Here is a 14,162-nt window from a genome sequence, read left to right as displayed (position 1 = left end):
GGAACATGAGCCGCAAGGCCGACCTCACCCCGGCCAGAGGCGGGAACAGCACGCAGGGCACTGCGCTGTGGGCCTGGACGTACCTGCTGGAAGGGCCGGGCCTGGGCCTGCCTAAGGAGCCTTTGCTGCTGCTGCTGCTGCAGAAGCTTCATCTGGATCAGCTGCTGCTGCGAGGTGATGGCGTGGAGGGAGGGGGGCTGCATCATGGCCCCTGAGCGCCGCTGCAGCATGTTGGACAAAGCTTGCTTGGTGTTGGTTGGGACAAAGGAGCCTGCAGGGTCCAACCTGGAGCCACCTACAAGGCAACAAAAGGAAGGGCTTTCTAAGTAGGCAATCGAAACTGCTCTTCTTTATCTTTTCAACACGCAGAGACTTCATCGTCTCAGCCTCAGTTTATGAGCAAAATGGAAAATAAGGTATTGACCTCCATGCTGCAAATGTTGAAGATTTGTTGAGTGGCATCATTCCCAGAAGATGGGGAGAGTGACAGAGCTATAATCACAATACCTTAACAGAGGCTGCGCTTTGGTTACAAATCGAAAGGCCTGAAACAAGGAGGATCTGGCATAATTCCAGAAGTGTGTGGGTTTAACTTACCTGAGGCCCTCAGAACAAATTACCTGCATGAAACACATCCTGGGTATATTTTGGCCACTACCCTGAGCTAGGCATACAAACCTTTTATAAATTTTAAACAAATTTGAAGCTCATGTTGCTTAAGCTCTTTTTCACTATGGGCAAAATAAGAATGCTTGTTTTGTAGAACAAAGGCATGAAAATAAAAACTTCAAATATTCTGACATTTTAAATAGCATGAACATAAAGACAAAACATTTCTTTTCTGAAGGCTGAAAATCCAATAAATTGGGCACAATGATCTGCTGCCTAAGAAATCAAAGGAATCCTGAGCACATTTGCACATATAACCTGTCAAATGCAAGAATGAATCAAAAAATTTTTTTCAACGTTTTCTGGCTTTACAATGAATGCCAATCTTTCCTCCCCTGAACATAGTCTATATTCTTTGATGTATATGAAAGGAAAGTTCTGAGTAAAGATAGATGACATCATTTCTAATGAGCAATTTGTTTGATGGAAACAAATATTCCAAGAGGGTTCACATGCAAAACCTGTTATGTTAAAGACTCTGCGCCCACTGGCAGTGTGACTGGAAGTCACTCAGCGGCGTCTGAAGAATAGTCTTGCAGCACAGGGAAGTAAACCGAGGGACACAGGCGACCCCGGCTGCAGCTGGCCCTACACTGACACTGGATCTGTGCAAACTGTACCGGAGACTCATTCATGGAAAGTGGGAAACTGGTTAAAAGGAGACAGTGACACGTATCCTTCCTTTCTTTTGTTCATTTGTTTTGTTTTCTGAGATGGGGCCTCACTGAGGGCTGGGGCTGGCCTTAACCTGAGAATTCCCTGGCCTCTGCCTCCTGAGGGGCTGGTAGGCACACGTTACCATGCCTGGCTTCTAACCCACTTTCTTTAAATTTTCTTAACTCTGGTATAATCTTGTACCTCTGAGCAAACTAAACTGTTATAAATATGGCTAAAGTCCCCTAAGTATTCCTCACCTCCTACTGAACATATTCTGAATTGAGAATTGAGTGTCCATTACTCCCTGGCATTTCAGCATACTGTGCCCGTGCTGACAGCTATACAAGATGGACAGAGGGAGGCAGGCAGCAGAGTGTGTACATGGGGCAGAGCTATCTGGCCCTGAAACCACGTGAGTGGCATCCTGCTGTGCGTACACAACTACAAGTTGCAAGGCTCTTTTCTTATACAAAAACAAATTCATCATATCCTCAGAAATGATTCTTCTTCAAAACTGCTTCCTTACACGAGCCTATGGCTAAAGGTCTTCAACCCACACACCGTTTAGTGATATGCCAGGGAAAGGACGCGTGGCCATACACAGGTTGACCTTCGGTGCAGACAGCCTGGTGTTTCTCTTCAACACCTAACAAGTTTAAAATGGCTGAAAAGATGACACAGACCTTGGGATTATTAAGCTGTAACCTGGTTTCCATATTTATTACTATGTCTAGTTTGATTACTCTGTGACCTTTGCAGTCTACATTCGTTCACTTAATGGCCTTTTATTTATTTTATTCATTTTTTGAGATGGGTTTCACCACATTGCCCAGACTGGCCTTGAAGTCTTAGGTTCAAGGGACCCTCCTGCCTCATCCCCTAGGCAGTGTGACTGCAGGCATACACCACTGGGCCCACCAACAGTCCGCTTTTCAGAGGCCACGGCAGCTCTCCCTCCCTGGGAACACTGTGATGACTGTAATGGGGGAACCCCTGACTTCACAAGGCGGGAAGGTAACAGAATAAGAAAGCAAAACATGGGCAGAGCTGAGGCTCTGGCGGAGCAGGAAGGAGTGGGGCGCACAGTGCAGGGACAGCGTGGCTGGCATTTCCGACAGGGCAGCTGGCACTGACAGCCTCGCCCACACAGACTTCAGACGCAGAGCACGGTGGCAGAGCCAGCACAGGCGCCCAAGGTGCCACATCCTGCTCTGCCAGGACCCTGACAGGGCCACATATACATGACATTGACTCTAAAATTTACCCATGTAGTTGTGTGCGTGACAAACTTTACTTAATGGTGTAAAAGATTATAGGCATTTCTAATTAAGAGAATGTTTTCATTTAAAAAAAAAAATCTTCCCTTGGATCATAAAACCTAATTAGGCTCAAATGGAAACAATGCTAAAAGCCAGAACAATCAAGATAGATATGGTAGTTTTCCTTGTTGGTATCTAAATGTACCTGCTGAACCAAATTTCCAAGTTGATTCATGATATGATTTAAAACTTCATATTAGAAGACAAAAGACACTACGATAATGTCTAGTCTTCTAAATGATATCTGATTAAATGTAAATTTCACAACACAGAACTTTAATCAACATTATAATCTCATAGTTTAGACTTTAATTAATGGTGATTTTCCTAACACTGGAAGAAATTCTAAAATCGGCACATATACTCATAATTGAAACATTAATTTTGTTTATCTACTCTTTCATTTTTGAGATGGGATCTCACTAAGTTGCTCGAGCTGGCTTGACATTGAGGCTCAAGTGATCCCCAAACCTCAGCCTCCTGAGTAGCGGGGGCCACTGCTGTGAGCCAGCACACTGAGCTGGAACCTTCATTTAGAAGAACACCACATTTTGAGTGGAGGGAATGTCAATTAATCACTCACTTCTTGCAATTCATGAGTTTTGTGGCGGTTTCATGTTAAAAGCAGCAAGGACCCCAGACTATTTCTCATCTTGGACAGATCCAACTGTGCCCTCCTCCCACATACCTGGAGTGAGAGCCTGGTTCTGAAGGAAGAAGCCGGGCTGCTGGGTCTGGCCCATGAGGTTGTAACCCCACAAGGTGGACTGCGGATGGTGCATCATTTGGGAGGAAATGGGTGAGTAGTTGGGAGGCACTCGGTACACGCTGCTCTGTGGATATTCCTTCAATAGAAAGACAAAGCAGAAAGTTCACCTCTGTACAACACATAGCAAATTAATGCAAATTCTTCCTGTTAGGCATTTTTATTTATTTACTTATTTATTTATTTTTATGTGGTGCTGAAAATCAAACCCAGTGCCTCACACATCCTAGGCTGGCGATCTGCCACTGAGCCCCAGCCCCAGCCCCTATTTGGTATTTGAGATGTCTCCTGCCCCAGTGTACAAAGCTATTTTAATAAAAGGGCAGATGAAAAGCAAGAAGGCTGTTCTCAAAACACTCCTCTGCATAGCTGGCTGGCGATGCAGCTTTGTAGGAGACTACCTGCTAGCACGCACCAGGCCTGGGTTTGACCCCAAGCACCAACAACATGAAATAAAGTCAAATAAAAAGTACTTGCCTTGCAGTGGGCAGACGCAGAAATGATCTCTTTTGAACTACTTTTTCAAATACTGAAAGTGGGGCTGGGGGTGCAGCCCCATGGTGGAGTGCTTGCCTAGCACGTGCAAGGCCTTGTTTCGATCCCAAGCACCAACAACATGAAATAAAGTCAAATAAAAAGTACTTGCCTTGCAGTGGGCAGACGCAGAAATGATCTCTTTTGAACTACTTTTTCAAATACTGAAAGTGGGGCTGGGGGTGCAGCCCCATGGTGGAGTGCTTGCCTAGCACGTGCAAGGCCTTGTTTCGATCCCAAGCACCCCAAGAACAAAACAAACCAAAAAGCAAAATGCTGAAAGCGCACCCCATCTCCCACACTGAATGAGGCCCACAACTGACAAGGCGTCCTCGAGGCTACATCTCCTGAAGCCTTCTGGATTCCTGGGTTCAGGGCAGAGAGGCCCAGGATTCAGAACAGCTCCTGCTGGACAGTCTCTTACCCTCTCACCTCATCCCCTGTGGTCCCTCACAGTGGTGCACAGGCTCGCACCAGAGCGTCTCCACTCCCCACTCTTCCCTAATCTAGCCCTAAGGGGTGAGGGACAGTAGAAATCTCAGTATCAAAAGTACATGTCTCCTAGGGAGCAGGTGGCTCCGGGAGGTCAGCAGGAGAAGACCTGACCAGAGTCCCTTGGGGAACAAGAGGCGGAAAAGGGCAGAAGTCCACCCCTGTGCATGTGCAGGCTGGGAGGGCCCCGCAGCACATTACACAAACACTCAGACTAAGCACTATTGACAGAAAGAGCATCTGGGAGGGGCACTGGCATTCGAGCAGCCCCAGAAGAGGGCTGCCATTTGTAGAACAGTGATGACCACCGAGCGCTCGGCCAGCCTGGTTTTGACATAGGTGAGCTACAGTGATTCTCCATGAAAGTTCTCCACGTCATGCAGCAAGAACATCCTTGAATTTTAGAGAAAAATATTCAAATTCTCTCAACTATTTTCCAAGTGATTTGAGTGGAAGATATTTTAAAGGTTACATCTCCCATTCTATAGAATCGTTTCCAAACTATTGTCTGATACATCTCTGATGTTTGAAAGAAAATATTGCTGTTGGTAAGGAACACCAACAGGGAAGGGAGAGGATAAACTATTTTAAATTAGTATAGCTTCATCTTTTATGAAATATGAAAGATGGTGAAGAAGTGGAGTAGGCAGGAGGGCCCAGTCCTGCAATAAAGGCGATACCCAAGGAATAGCTTAATGGCCATGCTGGGGGCGACTGTATCTAGGGGAAATCACGGAGCTTTTGGTTAACATGCTGACAATATCAACCACCCAAAATACAATAAATACTTTAAACATATCTCGTAATAAAAATATTTGAGGGTGGTATTTTATAATGTCAAAATATTAAAATTTCAAACCTAAGGAGGCACTGAAATAGTAGCCCAATAGCATTCAAGACAGAAGCCTAAAATACAACAAGGTTGTTAAAAGTGGAGGAGGGGAAAATCACAAAGTTTCAACTCTGCGGTCCATGGCCATCATCCCCGCCCTTCAGTTAGCATGCAGGCCTGGAGGATGAGGTCCTGTCAGCTGACACTGATGTCTCTGGGGTGCGGCCTGGCCAGCATCCACTGCCCTGCATCCATCCGTCTGCCCTCCATCCACCTGCCCTGACCTGCATCCACTCATCCACCGTCCTTTATCCGCCCAACCTGCAGACTAAGGATCCAGCCCTCCCTTCCCACTCACATCCACCCTGGAGCTGGATTTCGTCTTGCGCTTCCTGCCCCTGCTCTTCTTCTCTTCCTCTGTTGCAGTTTTCCCCTGATCTGACAGCTCGGCTGACTTCCTTTCTGGCTCCTGAGAGACGGGTGAGGCGGGCTCCTCCTCCTCCTCCTCAGGAGGCAGGGGCAGCGGTTCGAGGTAGTAGCTCCGGGGCTTGGGTGTGGGGTGTGTGTGGTACAGCAGCAAATGGTGCTGTTCCTCGTACTTGATCACTTTCCGGTCCACACGGACGGTCCCAAACCAGGCCCAGGACAGAGGAGCGGGGTTCTTCTGGCCCTCAAATAAGTCCCACGGGGACACCTTCTGCTTGGCAGAGACCTGGAGGCCCTAGGGTAAAACAATGCTCTGTGAAACGGCCCTCAGATCCCCCGATCCATAAGCCAGGCTTGCTAGCATGGTGGCCCAGAGAGCACCAGGCTGGCCGTGGGCTTTGGAGAAGCCCAGGTCACAGCAGACAGGGTAGCTCGGCCAGGTCATCGAAGGGCAGTGGCCAGAGCTCAGGAATCACATGGGTCCACAGTTCCTTATACCACATGACACTTTGTTCAGGCAAAACTACATCATCTAGTGTGTTTTACTATAAAACAGCATTTTTTCATTTAGTTTGCTTTAGCAAAACAAGTAGATAAAGTTCTAAAATATATTGAAAAGTAATCTTTCTCGCTAAATTATAGCCAGTTCTAAATCTCCAACATCTATTTATTATTTTTAAAATAACACAAAATTTAAGGGTCAAGATACAATCACTTCTAACTGAGTTCAGATTAACTTCAATGCAAACCACAGAGCACTTAACTCAATATGCGGCCCCTCCACGCACTTAACAAACCAGGCCTGATAAAGCGGTCCTGTGATAGAGCGGGACATGGGAGCATGCCCCCCAGCCTTCCAGTCCCATCGAGTCTCTGATGCTCTAGAAGAGGACTGCTATTCTGAAAATAAAACGTTCTTTCTTCTGACGTGAACTGCTGATGTTTCTTACTACTTTCTCTCATATACCAACTTGAACACATTTTCTTTCAAAACAGCCGCCCCAGTAACTATCGGGTCATTCCATAGGATGTACGCTTAGGTACACTTGCTCTTACGTGGGTGACAGGGCTCAATCACCACCTGTAGAATAACCACCTGTTTCCTACTATCTGTCTTGATTAAGACCACTGGGCATAAACAGCACACGCCCAAGGGGGCTCCAGCTGTCCCTCCACCAGGGAGCCCAAGTTCAACAGGATCACAGCCCAGCCTTCTCTCTTTCCATGGCCACACTTGGTGCTGGGTGCTCAGGTGAGTCTGCGTGACAGCAGCACACTCTGTCCCAAGAAGACACTCTCCACATCTCCTCAAGATCTTTTTGTCTGCCAGCCCCACTTTCTTCCCTCCCTCCTTCAAAACGACCCACGTGTCAAATACACCAGGGAGCCTGCTCTGACCACCGCCCAGATCTGCGTCTGCAGGCCCTTCCCCAGACCACCTAATACACTCTCAGCACCACGACCCACAATCTCACTGTTAATTGTCTACCTACTTCCCCTTGAGGGCACAGCTCTGCTTTTATCTCTGTGACTGTGGAACATCTGTGGTTGCTCAGTGTTCACTGAGTGACCACTCTTCTTACACGCAGCAAACTTGCTTAATCTCTTATAGAAAGCAAGTGCTTAGTTAATATTGTTTCGTAAGAATATGAAATATATATTGAAATAATTCTGCTCAAAAGAGCTTACTTAGTGCATGGAGATGTTTATCAATAAATATCGTCTTTCCTAAACCCACTCTTCTTGCAGTAAGATAAAAACTTTGCTGGTTTTTGACACTAAGCTTTTATTTAGTTTTCACTTGGTAGATTTCAGAAAGTTCCTTAAATCCAGGTAAACCTTATAAATTAAGGTCTTCAAAGATCTGTTTGCATTATGATGCCAATGACCACTGCACTGAGATGACAAGAGTGTGCCTCAAAAAAACAAGAAACTGCAAAACTGAGGTGTGTGTACACCCTCTAGAAAGATAAGACGACATATCTGGCTTCTGTGAAAAGCTGCACTGTGCACAGGAAAAACATTTACTCTTGCCTGTTTTTTATCTATTGAGTCGAATCCAGCGATTTTGTTCCCCTTGGTGTCGATCAAGGAGCCCATGGGCTCACAGGTGATGATGTCACACGTCTGCTTCGGCAGAGGTAGCAACTGCCGAACTTTGTCAATGCTCTCTGACCGCTTGTCTCCCAGCTCTTTCTGAAAGGAAAAAGAAAGAAAGGAAGGAAGGAAGGAAGGAAGAAAGAAAGAAAGGAAAAATAAAGTAAGAAAGGGAAGTGGGCCAGAAACTCAGAAACGACCGTGGAGGCAAAAGTTGATGAGGAGGAAGCTCCCCCTGGAGCATTTCCCTTTTTGAAGTCAGCGTGTTCTTGAACCCTGAACGTGGTCTGGGGAACAGGATCAAGTCAGGCTGGCCTGTTTCATTTCTTCTATTTAAGTAGAAAATAGCCTACACATATGCAGTTGTTGTTACACAACAAACATCACAGTGCTGAAGTGACAAAATTCAGGGTGCCATCTGCAACCAGAGGACAGGAGCTGGCGCCGAGCACTTGGGGTCCAGGGACAGACCACAAGGTAACCACCACTTATTTATTTATTGGCTATTTTAAGATCAGCGGATATACTTTCCTTGTTGTGCTATTTATTTACATTTTGCTTCAAATGTGTCAGTGGTTAGTCAAGTGAGTGCATTTACAAATATCAACACAGATGCTTATTTTTGAATTACATGCACAAGTCTGAGCTTGGATTTATCCTAGGTTCAATGTTGGCATTTTGGTTATGTATTTCATAATGTATGTTTAATGTCTCTTAAAAAATTACACGTGTTTTAATATTTAATTTAAAAACAGTCTTTTGGATGCTTGTAAAGTTTGGGGTATTGGTGAGCTGAAGTGAAATAAACAGCAAATACATTAAATTAATTTGAATGCAATAAATATTTAAATTAACCAGTAGTAAAAATAAAATAAAATGCACCAGATAATAAACAATTTATAACATAAGCCAATCACAAACTTACTTTTAACTTCTTTACTAAATTCATATATGCACGTTTGTTCTCTTCTGAGCCTCCTGGGGATGCACTTGATAGGTCAGAGGCTAATGTCCCATTGATCAAAACACCCAGCATGTCAAGGACTGTTGTGAATAATTCACTAAAGGGGAAGGAGAACAACTGTTTTCATCATAAAGCACAACTAAAATATACTTAATTAACTGGGCACTTCTACTGATGGCACAATTTTTAATGACATCTGAATCAATAAGATGTAGCAGCATTTGTCAGTCTACAAGGCCAGACTATCCAAATGCCAGGCATGCATGCAACAGAACACATGTTAAGGGTGCAAAACGTACTTGTTGGTGTGCATGTCCACGGTTCCTGAGGTGATGATCTGCAGCAGCAGGAGGGCCCATTCTGCGGTCCACTGGGTACTCCTCTGCACTGTGTCAAACATCCCTCCCACCTGGCATGCAAACACAGCATGAGAGAAGACCACTAGCCCTCACTTCATGTGGCCAGAAGGGGAGATGCTCTACTTTATGGAGGATAGATTGCTCTAACTTCTTTCTCACTAGCTTTGTGACTATCACTACTACTGGGTTCTTCACACAGTTTGGTCATTGAAAAATGAAAAGGGTAGTATTTAAGTGTGGTACCTATACAGTTAGTTTTCTTCCTAGTCTTTCATGATATTCAATTTTATGATGCAATTGTAGTTGAATTAAACCTAAATATAATCAAAACTCTCTAATCCAATTATTGGCATCTTGATGCTATTCTGTTCCTACTTAATCTGAACCTGAGACCAGGACTGCTTGGAAATGCCCACTACACAGATGTAATGATGAACAGGAGCTTGGCCCAAGACCTGCCAGGTCCTGTGTGTGAGGATTAAGTTAAAAACAACCACCCAAACATCAGGCAAGCCACTCTCCAGGGAAAAGAGACATGCAAAAGAATGCACTGTGTGGGAGGAAGCCCACGTTTCCATACAGCACCCTGTGAGGCAGGTCTTCTTAACAAATCTAACAGGAGGTCTCCCACGATGCTGAGTTGAAGGACTTTAAGGTGTTTAAAGAAGTGTCACAAGAGCTAGTGCTCATTTCAAAATTGAGTCCTCTGAGAACCAATCACAGTACAAGCTGAAGCAGAAGGGAGGTGGGCTGGATGGGGTGGGGACAGAGAGGATGAATCATTCTTAAAATACCTTCTGCTGTCTGGAACTCAACCCAGACAGGAAGGAGAGCCAGGAGAAGAGAAGGCTAGAGAGATGGGGAAGTCCTGAGGTCTTGATTATATTTAGGCTCTGCTCGTGGACACAGGTGAGCACTGGAGCCATGGTCACAAACGTCCATAAAGAGGGCACACTAGAAACACCCCTTACCAAGTTCAGGCGCAGCTGCAGAGCTTCGTGCATCATCTGCCGAGCCTTGATGTCATCCTGGTACCTTTCTTCCTTCCAGTTACTTAAAATCTAAGACCCAAAAAAGAAAAAAAAGGAAAAACAAAAACTTTATCTCTGTTAAAACTGAATCTTTTTCATATTTAAAGTAAAACTAAGCCTTTCCCAGACAGCCAAAAACAACTTCCGCTTTAACAAGGAACGTTGCATAACATTTCAGCTCTGCCCCTTTTCCTCGGTGCACACAGAAACCTGGTCATTGCTTTGTTTATTTGCCTTTCAAGGTGGGGAAGTAAATCTTATCTAGTTGCATGTACTACCTCTAGGTCTTGGAAAAGGCATCAGAAGGCCATCAAGTTCAAGCTTAACACATTTATTAACCCTAACAAATGTATTATGTTGATTTTATTGAAAAGGAGGCTTGCTATCTTCAGGGACACTAATTCCTTGTTAAACAACAGACTATTCTGAAAACTGTGGACATCAATCAGCTGAGCAGCATTTCAATTTAGAAAGTGAGCTGCTTCTTCATTTCCTCGCTGACTCAGGCCAGTGCTGAGGGCAGGAAAGTCCACTGAGGAAAGGCAGGCCACAGTGACCACACCCAGGTCCAGACGACAGGCCGACTAGCTAACAAACCCAGCACGGCCGCAGAGAGCCTCAAGTGGAAGTACCCTCCCAGCAGATGTCCCGCCAGCACATGCCATGGGCAGAGTGTTTCCCAAACTTCTCTAGGAGGCTCAGGCCCCTCAGGCTGAATGCTGGGTGCAGGGCTTAGGGACACAGGTTCTCACAGGGCTCACAGTATAGCAGCAGCATGAATCAAAACAAGTATATCAAGTGGCCTGAGGCAGGGCGAGGCAGGGCAGGGGTGGTAAGGACAGAGGCCCTATTTTCAGAGGGCAATCGCCATGGCCTCTCTAAACTAACACCTAAAGGAAGGGAGAAGCAGGCCAGGCTGGCATCTAGAGGGAATCCTTCCAGCTAAAGGGGAGAGCAGGTGCTTTTGCTTGGGAAGCAGGAGAACAGAAGGAAACGTGCCAATGTGGCCCTGCAAGCTGAGCAAGGCGGTAACTGGTAGGAAGCAGGCGGAAGAGAGCAATCTACAAATTGTTAGGGGGTCTAATTAGCCCAGACTGGATTTTTATTCAAGGTATAAAAAGAAACATGGGAGCATCTTAGACACAGGGATAGTAAGTGCTTTGCATTTTAAAAGCATCCTATCCAGCAAGGGAGAGATGACCAGAGAAACACGTGAGACCATGCCCTCGTCCATGTCCTTCCAGTATCCCTAGGGAAAAGGCACTGGTGTCCACAGGCACAGTGCTACAGGAAGGGGCCACCGGCTCTGCACGGGGACGGGCCATCTCACACCCTTGGCTTCTTCTTCCCACTCACTTGACTTGAGTCCTTGCACTGAGGTTTCTGACCTGGGCACTCAGGTTCCGTGTAGTACACAGAACACAAGTGCCCCAAGCTGCCCAGAAGAACTAGGGGAGTGGAAAAAAACCCAAAGCTTTTGTGAAGGAACAAATAGGCCTCCAGCTTACAAGTGACTTTCTTGTGCACTTGGCTGGCATCAACCCGGCTCTCACAGGCCAGTAAAACGGTTCCTGAGCCTATGGAGCTCAAGTGGAGACCCTGCTGGGTGGAGCAGCCCCACCTGAGGAGTGGACTGCTCCTGGGAGGCAGAGCGGGAGTGGCAATCACTGTGCCTCCCCGGGGCAGGCCATTCGATTTCTCCACCTATACACATTTATGCTATGCATGATTAATATGACAGGTCTGTTACCCCTGCAGAGACCAGGATGACAGGTAGGAGACAGGGCACTGCCTGGCCTTGAATGGAAGCCTGCTGTGCCCTTCTGTAAGCTCAGCACTGGTCTCTGCTGAGAGCTGCTTCCCTGCTGGACACCATGCAGTCCTTTACCTGGTTCACTTGATTTTGGAGGGACGTTAGCAGGCCTTCTCGTTGCTCATCCTGTCCCTTGAGACAGGTGAGGACCAGCGAGAGGAATGGCTGTTGACTCAGGAGAGACATGCTGCAGGAAGGAAGAACAGTAAAGGTCAGCTAGCGCCTGCTGCTCCGCCTACCTCCTGGGTCCTGTCCCCTGGGTGTCTGCTCCTGTGTGTTTACTATTAGATGAAGGGGAATGGGGAACAGCCAGAGAGGCCTGGAAGGTTAAATCACACCTCTGCTTACAAGGTTAAAGATACTAAGGGTTCTAAATGAGCGGATAGCGGATAGTGCTGATGCCAGAAGGTACCCCAGGGAGGTGAATCTGCACTGCTGTGAGTGCCCTGGGGGTCAGGATGGAATACAAGGAAAAAACGAGAAATTTCTCAGTCAATGCTCTTATTTTAGAGTCTAGGAAACAGGCTTCTATGTATGTTTTGAATAATTGGGGGCTTTGCCTTAAGTTTTCAAGACCAAACAGCAGGGTGTTGGTACAGTTAGGATCAGTTGCAAGATCTGAGGATTCCAAAAATGGGGTTCTTGCTAGCGACCTAGGGGTACCTCCAGCCTAAGGCCATGGGTAGTGGGGCATCAAGGAATTTGGCAAAAATTCTATTTTAAATTGGCTTTTCAATAGAGTATCTACAATTAGAGAACAATGATGAATCCATGCTCCATTGGAAAACAAAATGTAAGATACAATATTAAGCTTCATCTCACAGGGGCAGAATAGGACGCTTTCAACCCTGGAATACCACCTGTCTGCCCAGTGGGAGGGAAGTGAGGCAGTATAAACATGAATGGCACCAGCAAATGCAAATTGAGAGGTCAGGAAGGGCAGCCACTGTCATTACTGCCAACCGCGAGATAAGGACGTGGATGTCTGGAATGTTTACAAAATACAAGGAATCGTTTTTTCCTTTTTACCAGAATGCTGAGTCACATTGTTGGGGTTTTAGTGATCAATAACAGTGATCAAAAATTAGTTTATGGCTTAGAAGTTTTAATATCTAATCTAGCATAAGAGCCCTAAATGTCAGAAACATTGGTAAGTACTTCAAGGTTCAGCATGCCAATAATTACAAGTAGCTCTGTGTATTTTAAACATGAGTACCTAATTAATAAGAAAATTAGAAATAATTAAAAATAAAATCCAGAATGCAGGCTGCTCTAGAGATCCCATTCACAGATCGGACTTGGGGCTTGGAGTGAACAAGTTCAGAGGCCAGCAGGGATCTGGATGCACAAGTGAAGTTGAGAATGAGTGTGGCAAATCTCACTACCTAAAACGTTTTAGGAACAGGGACTTTCCTAGAAGAAGATTTTTCATTCCATTTAAAAACTAAGTTTCGGTGGGCATTGGGTCTAAGAACCGTCAGGTAGAGCGTGCTAGAATTCCTCAGCTGTCCTTCAAACTCCCCCAGAGACACCCCAGGAGCCTACCTTTTCTGTTTCTGTCTATCACGCTCCTTTTTGGAAGAAGAACCCAAGTGCTGCCCCTTCTCCAGCTCTTCCCCAGCAGCCTTCAACACCCGCCCCTGCACAGAGGTGGGCAGCCTGGCGATGAGGGGGGCCACCAGCCACACGCCCCTGCGTTCAGAGGAACTAAAATCAGAAATAGGCGTTACACCCGAGCAAGCCTGAGTCTCTGCTCTCATAGTTCCACAGAAACTTCAGAGCACAACTCTGGTGCACCAGAAGCACACAACCCCCAATTCCCTTTGATTTCTGCACTATCTTTCCTGAAGACCAGGCCCCTGATCACACTTGCCACACACAGTTACCCACAGTGCTTCTGGGAGGATACCGTCAACTGAGCTATCTTTTAAAATTTTTCTTTTTGATTCTGGCTCTATGATTAGTGATAATCCTTTTGTCCAACAAACAACACTGTGATCATGGTCACAACATGAAATACTAATACTAATACTAATCACAATTTTTTTTAATTTTAAGATTCACCAGCTGTATTTTCTATCAAAATGATGAGATAAAAATCTTCCTTTCATGATTCAAGGATTACTTTGCGATTTTATATGCCTGCCAGATCTAAATCAGAACCCAAATCAACATGAGGCTTGTGAAAAGCTGCCTGTTACTA

The 14,162-nt window shown here is 45.7% G+C and overlaps 1 protein-coding gene across 2 annotated transcripts in view; it reads right to left on the bottom strand.

Annotated features, from left to right (window-relative positions):
- Med12l (mediator complex subunit 12L) overlaps positions 1-14,162 on the bottom strand; it is a 269,754-nt gene that overhangs the window by 24,607 nt on the left and 230,985 nt on the right. For both annotated transcript variants that reach the window (XM_076867434.2, XM_076867435.2), the window contains 9 exons: positions 13,505-13,666; positions 12,035-12,146; positions 10,087-10,176; positions 9,056-9,165; positions 8,718-8,853; positions 7,730-7,891; positions 5,628-5,990; positions 3,334-3,490; positions 84-295 (listed from right to left, as the gene is read on the bottom strand). In XM_076867434.2, the coding sequence (XP_076723549.2) occupies positions 84-295; positions 3,334-3,490; positions 5,628-5,990; positions 7,730-7,891; positions 8,718-8,853; positions 9,056-9,165; positions 10,087-10,176; positions 12,035-12,146; positions 13,505-13,666 (1,504 nt within the window). The remainder of the gene's footprint in view (positions 1-83; positions 296-3,333; positions 3,491-5,627; positions 5,991-7,729; positions 7,892-8,717; positions 8,854-9,055; positions 9,166-10,086; positions 10,177-12,034; positions 12,147-13,504; positions 13,667-14,162) is intronic.

Source organism: Callospermophilus lateralis, chromosome 10, assembly GCF_048772815.1.
Source record: "Callospermophilus lateralis isolate mCalLat2 chromosome 10, mCalLat2.hap1, whole genome shotgun sequence".
NCBI lineage: Eukaryota > Metazoa > Chordata > Mammalia > Rodentia > Sciuridae > Callospermophilus > Callospermophilus lateralis.
This window is presented reverse-complemented; position numbering and strand designations above follow the sequence as displayed.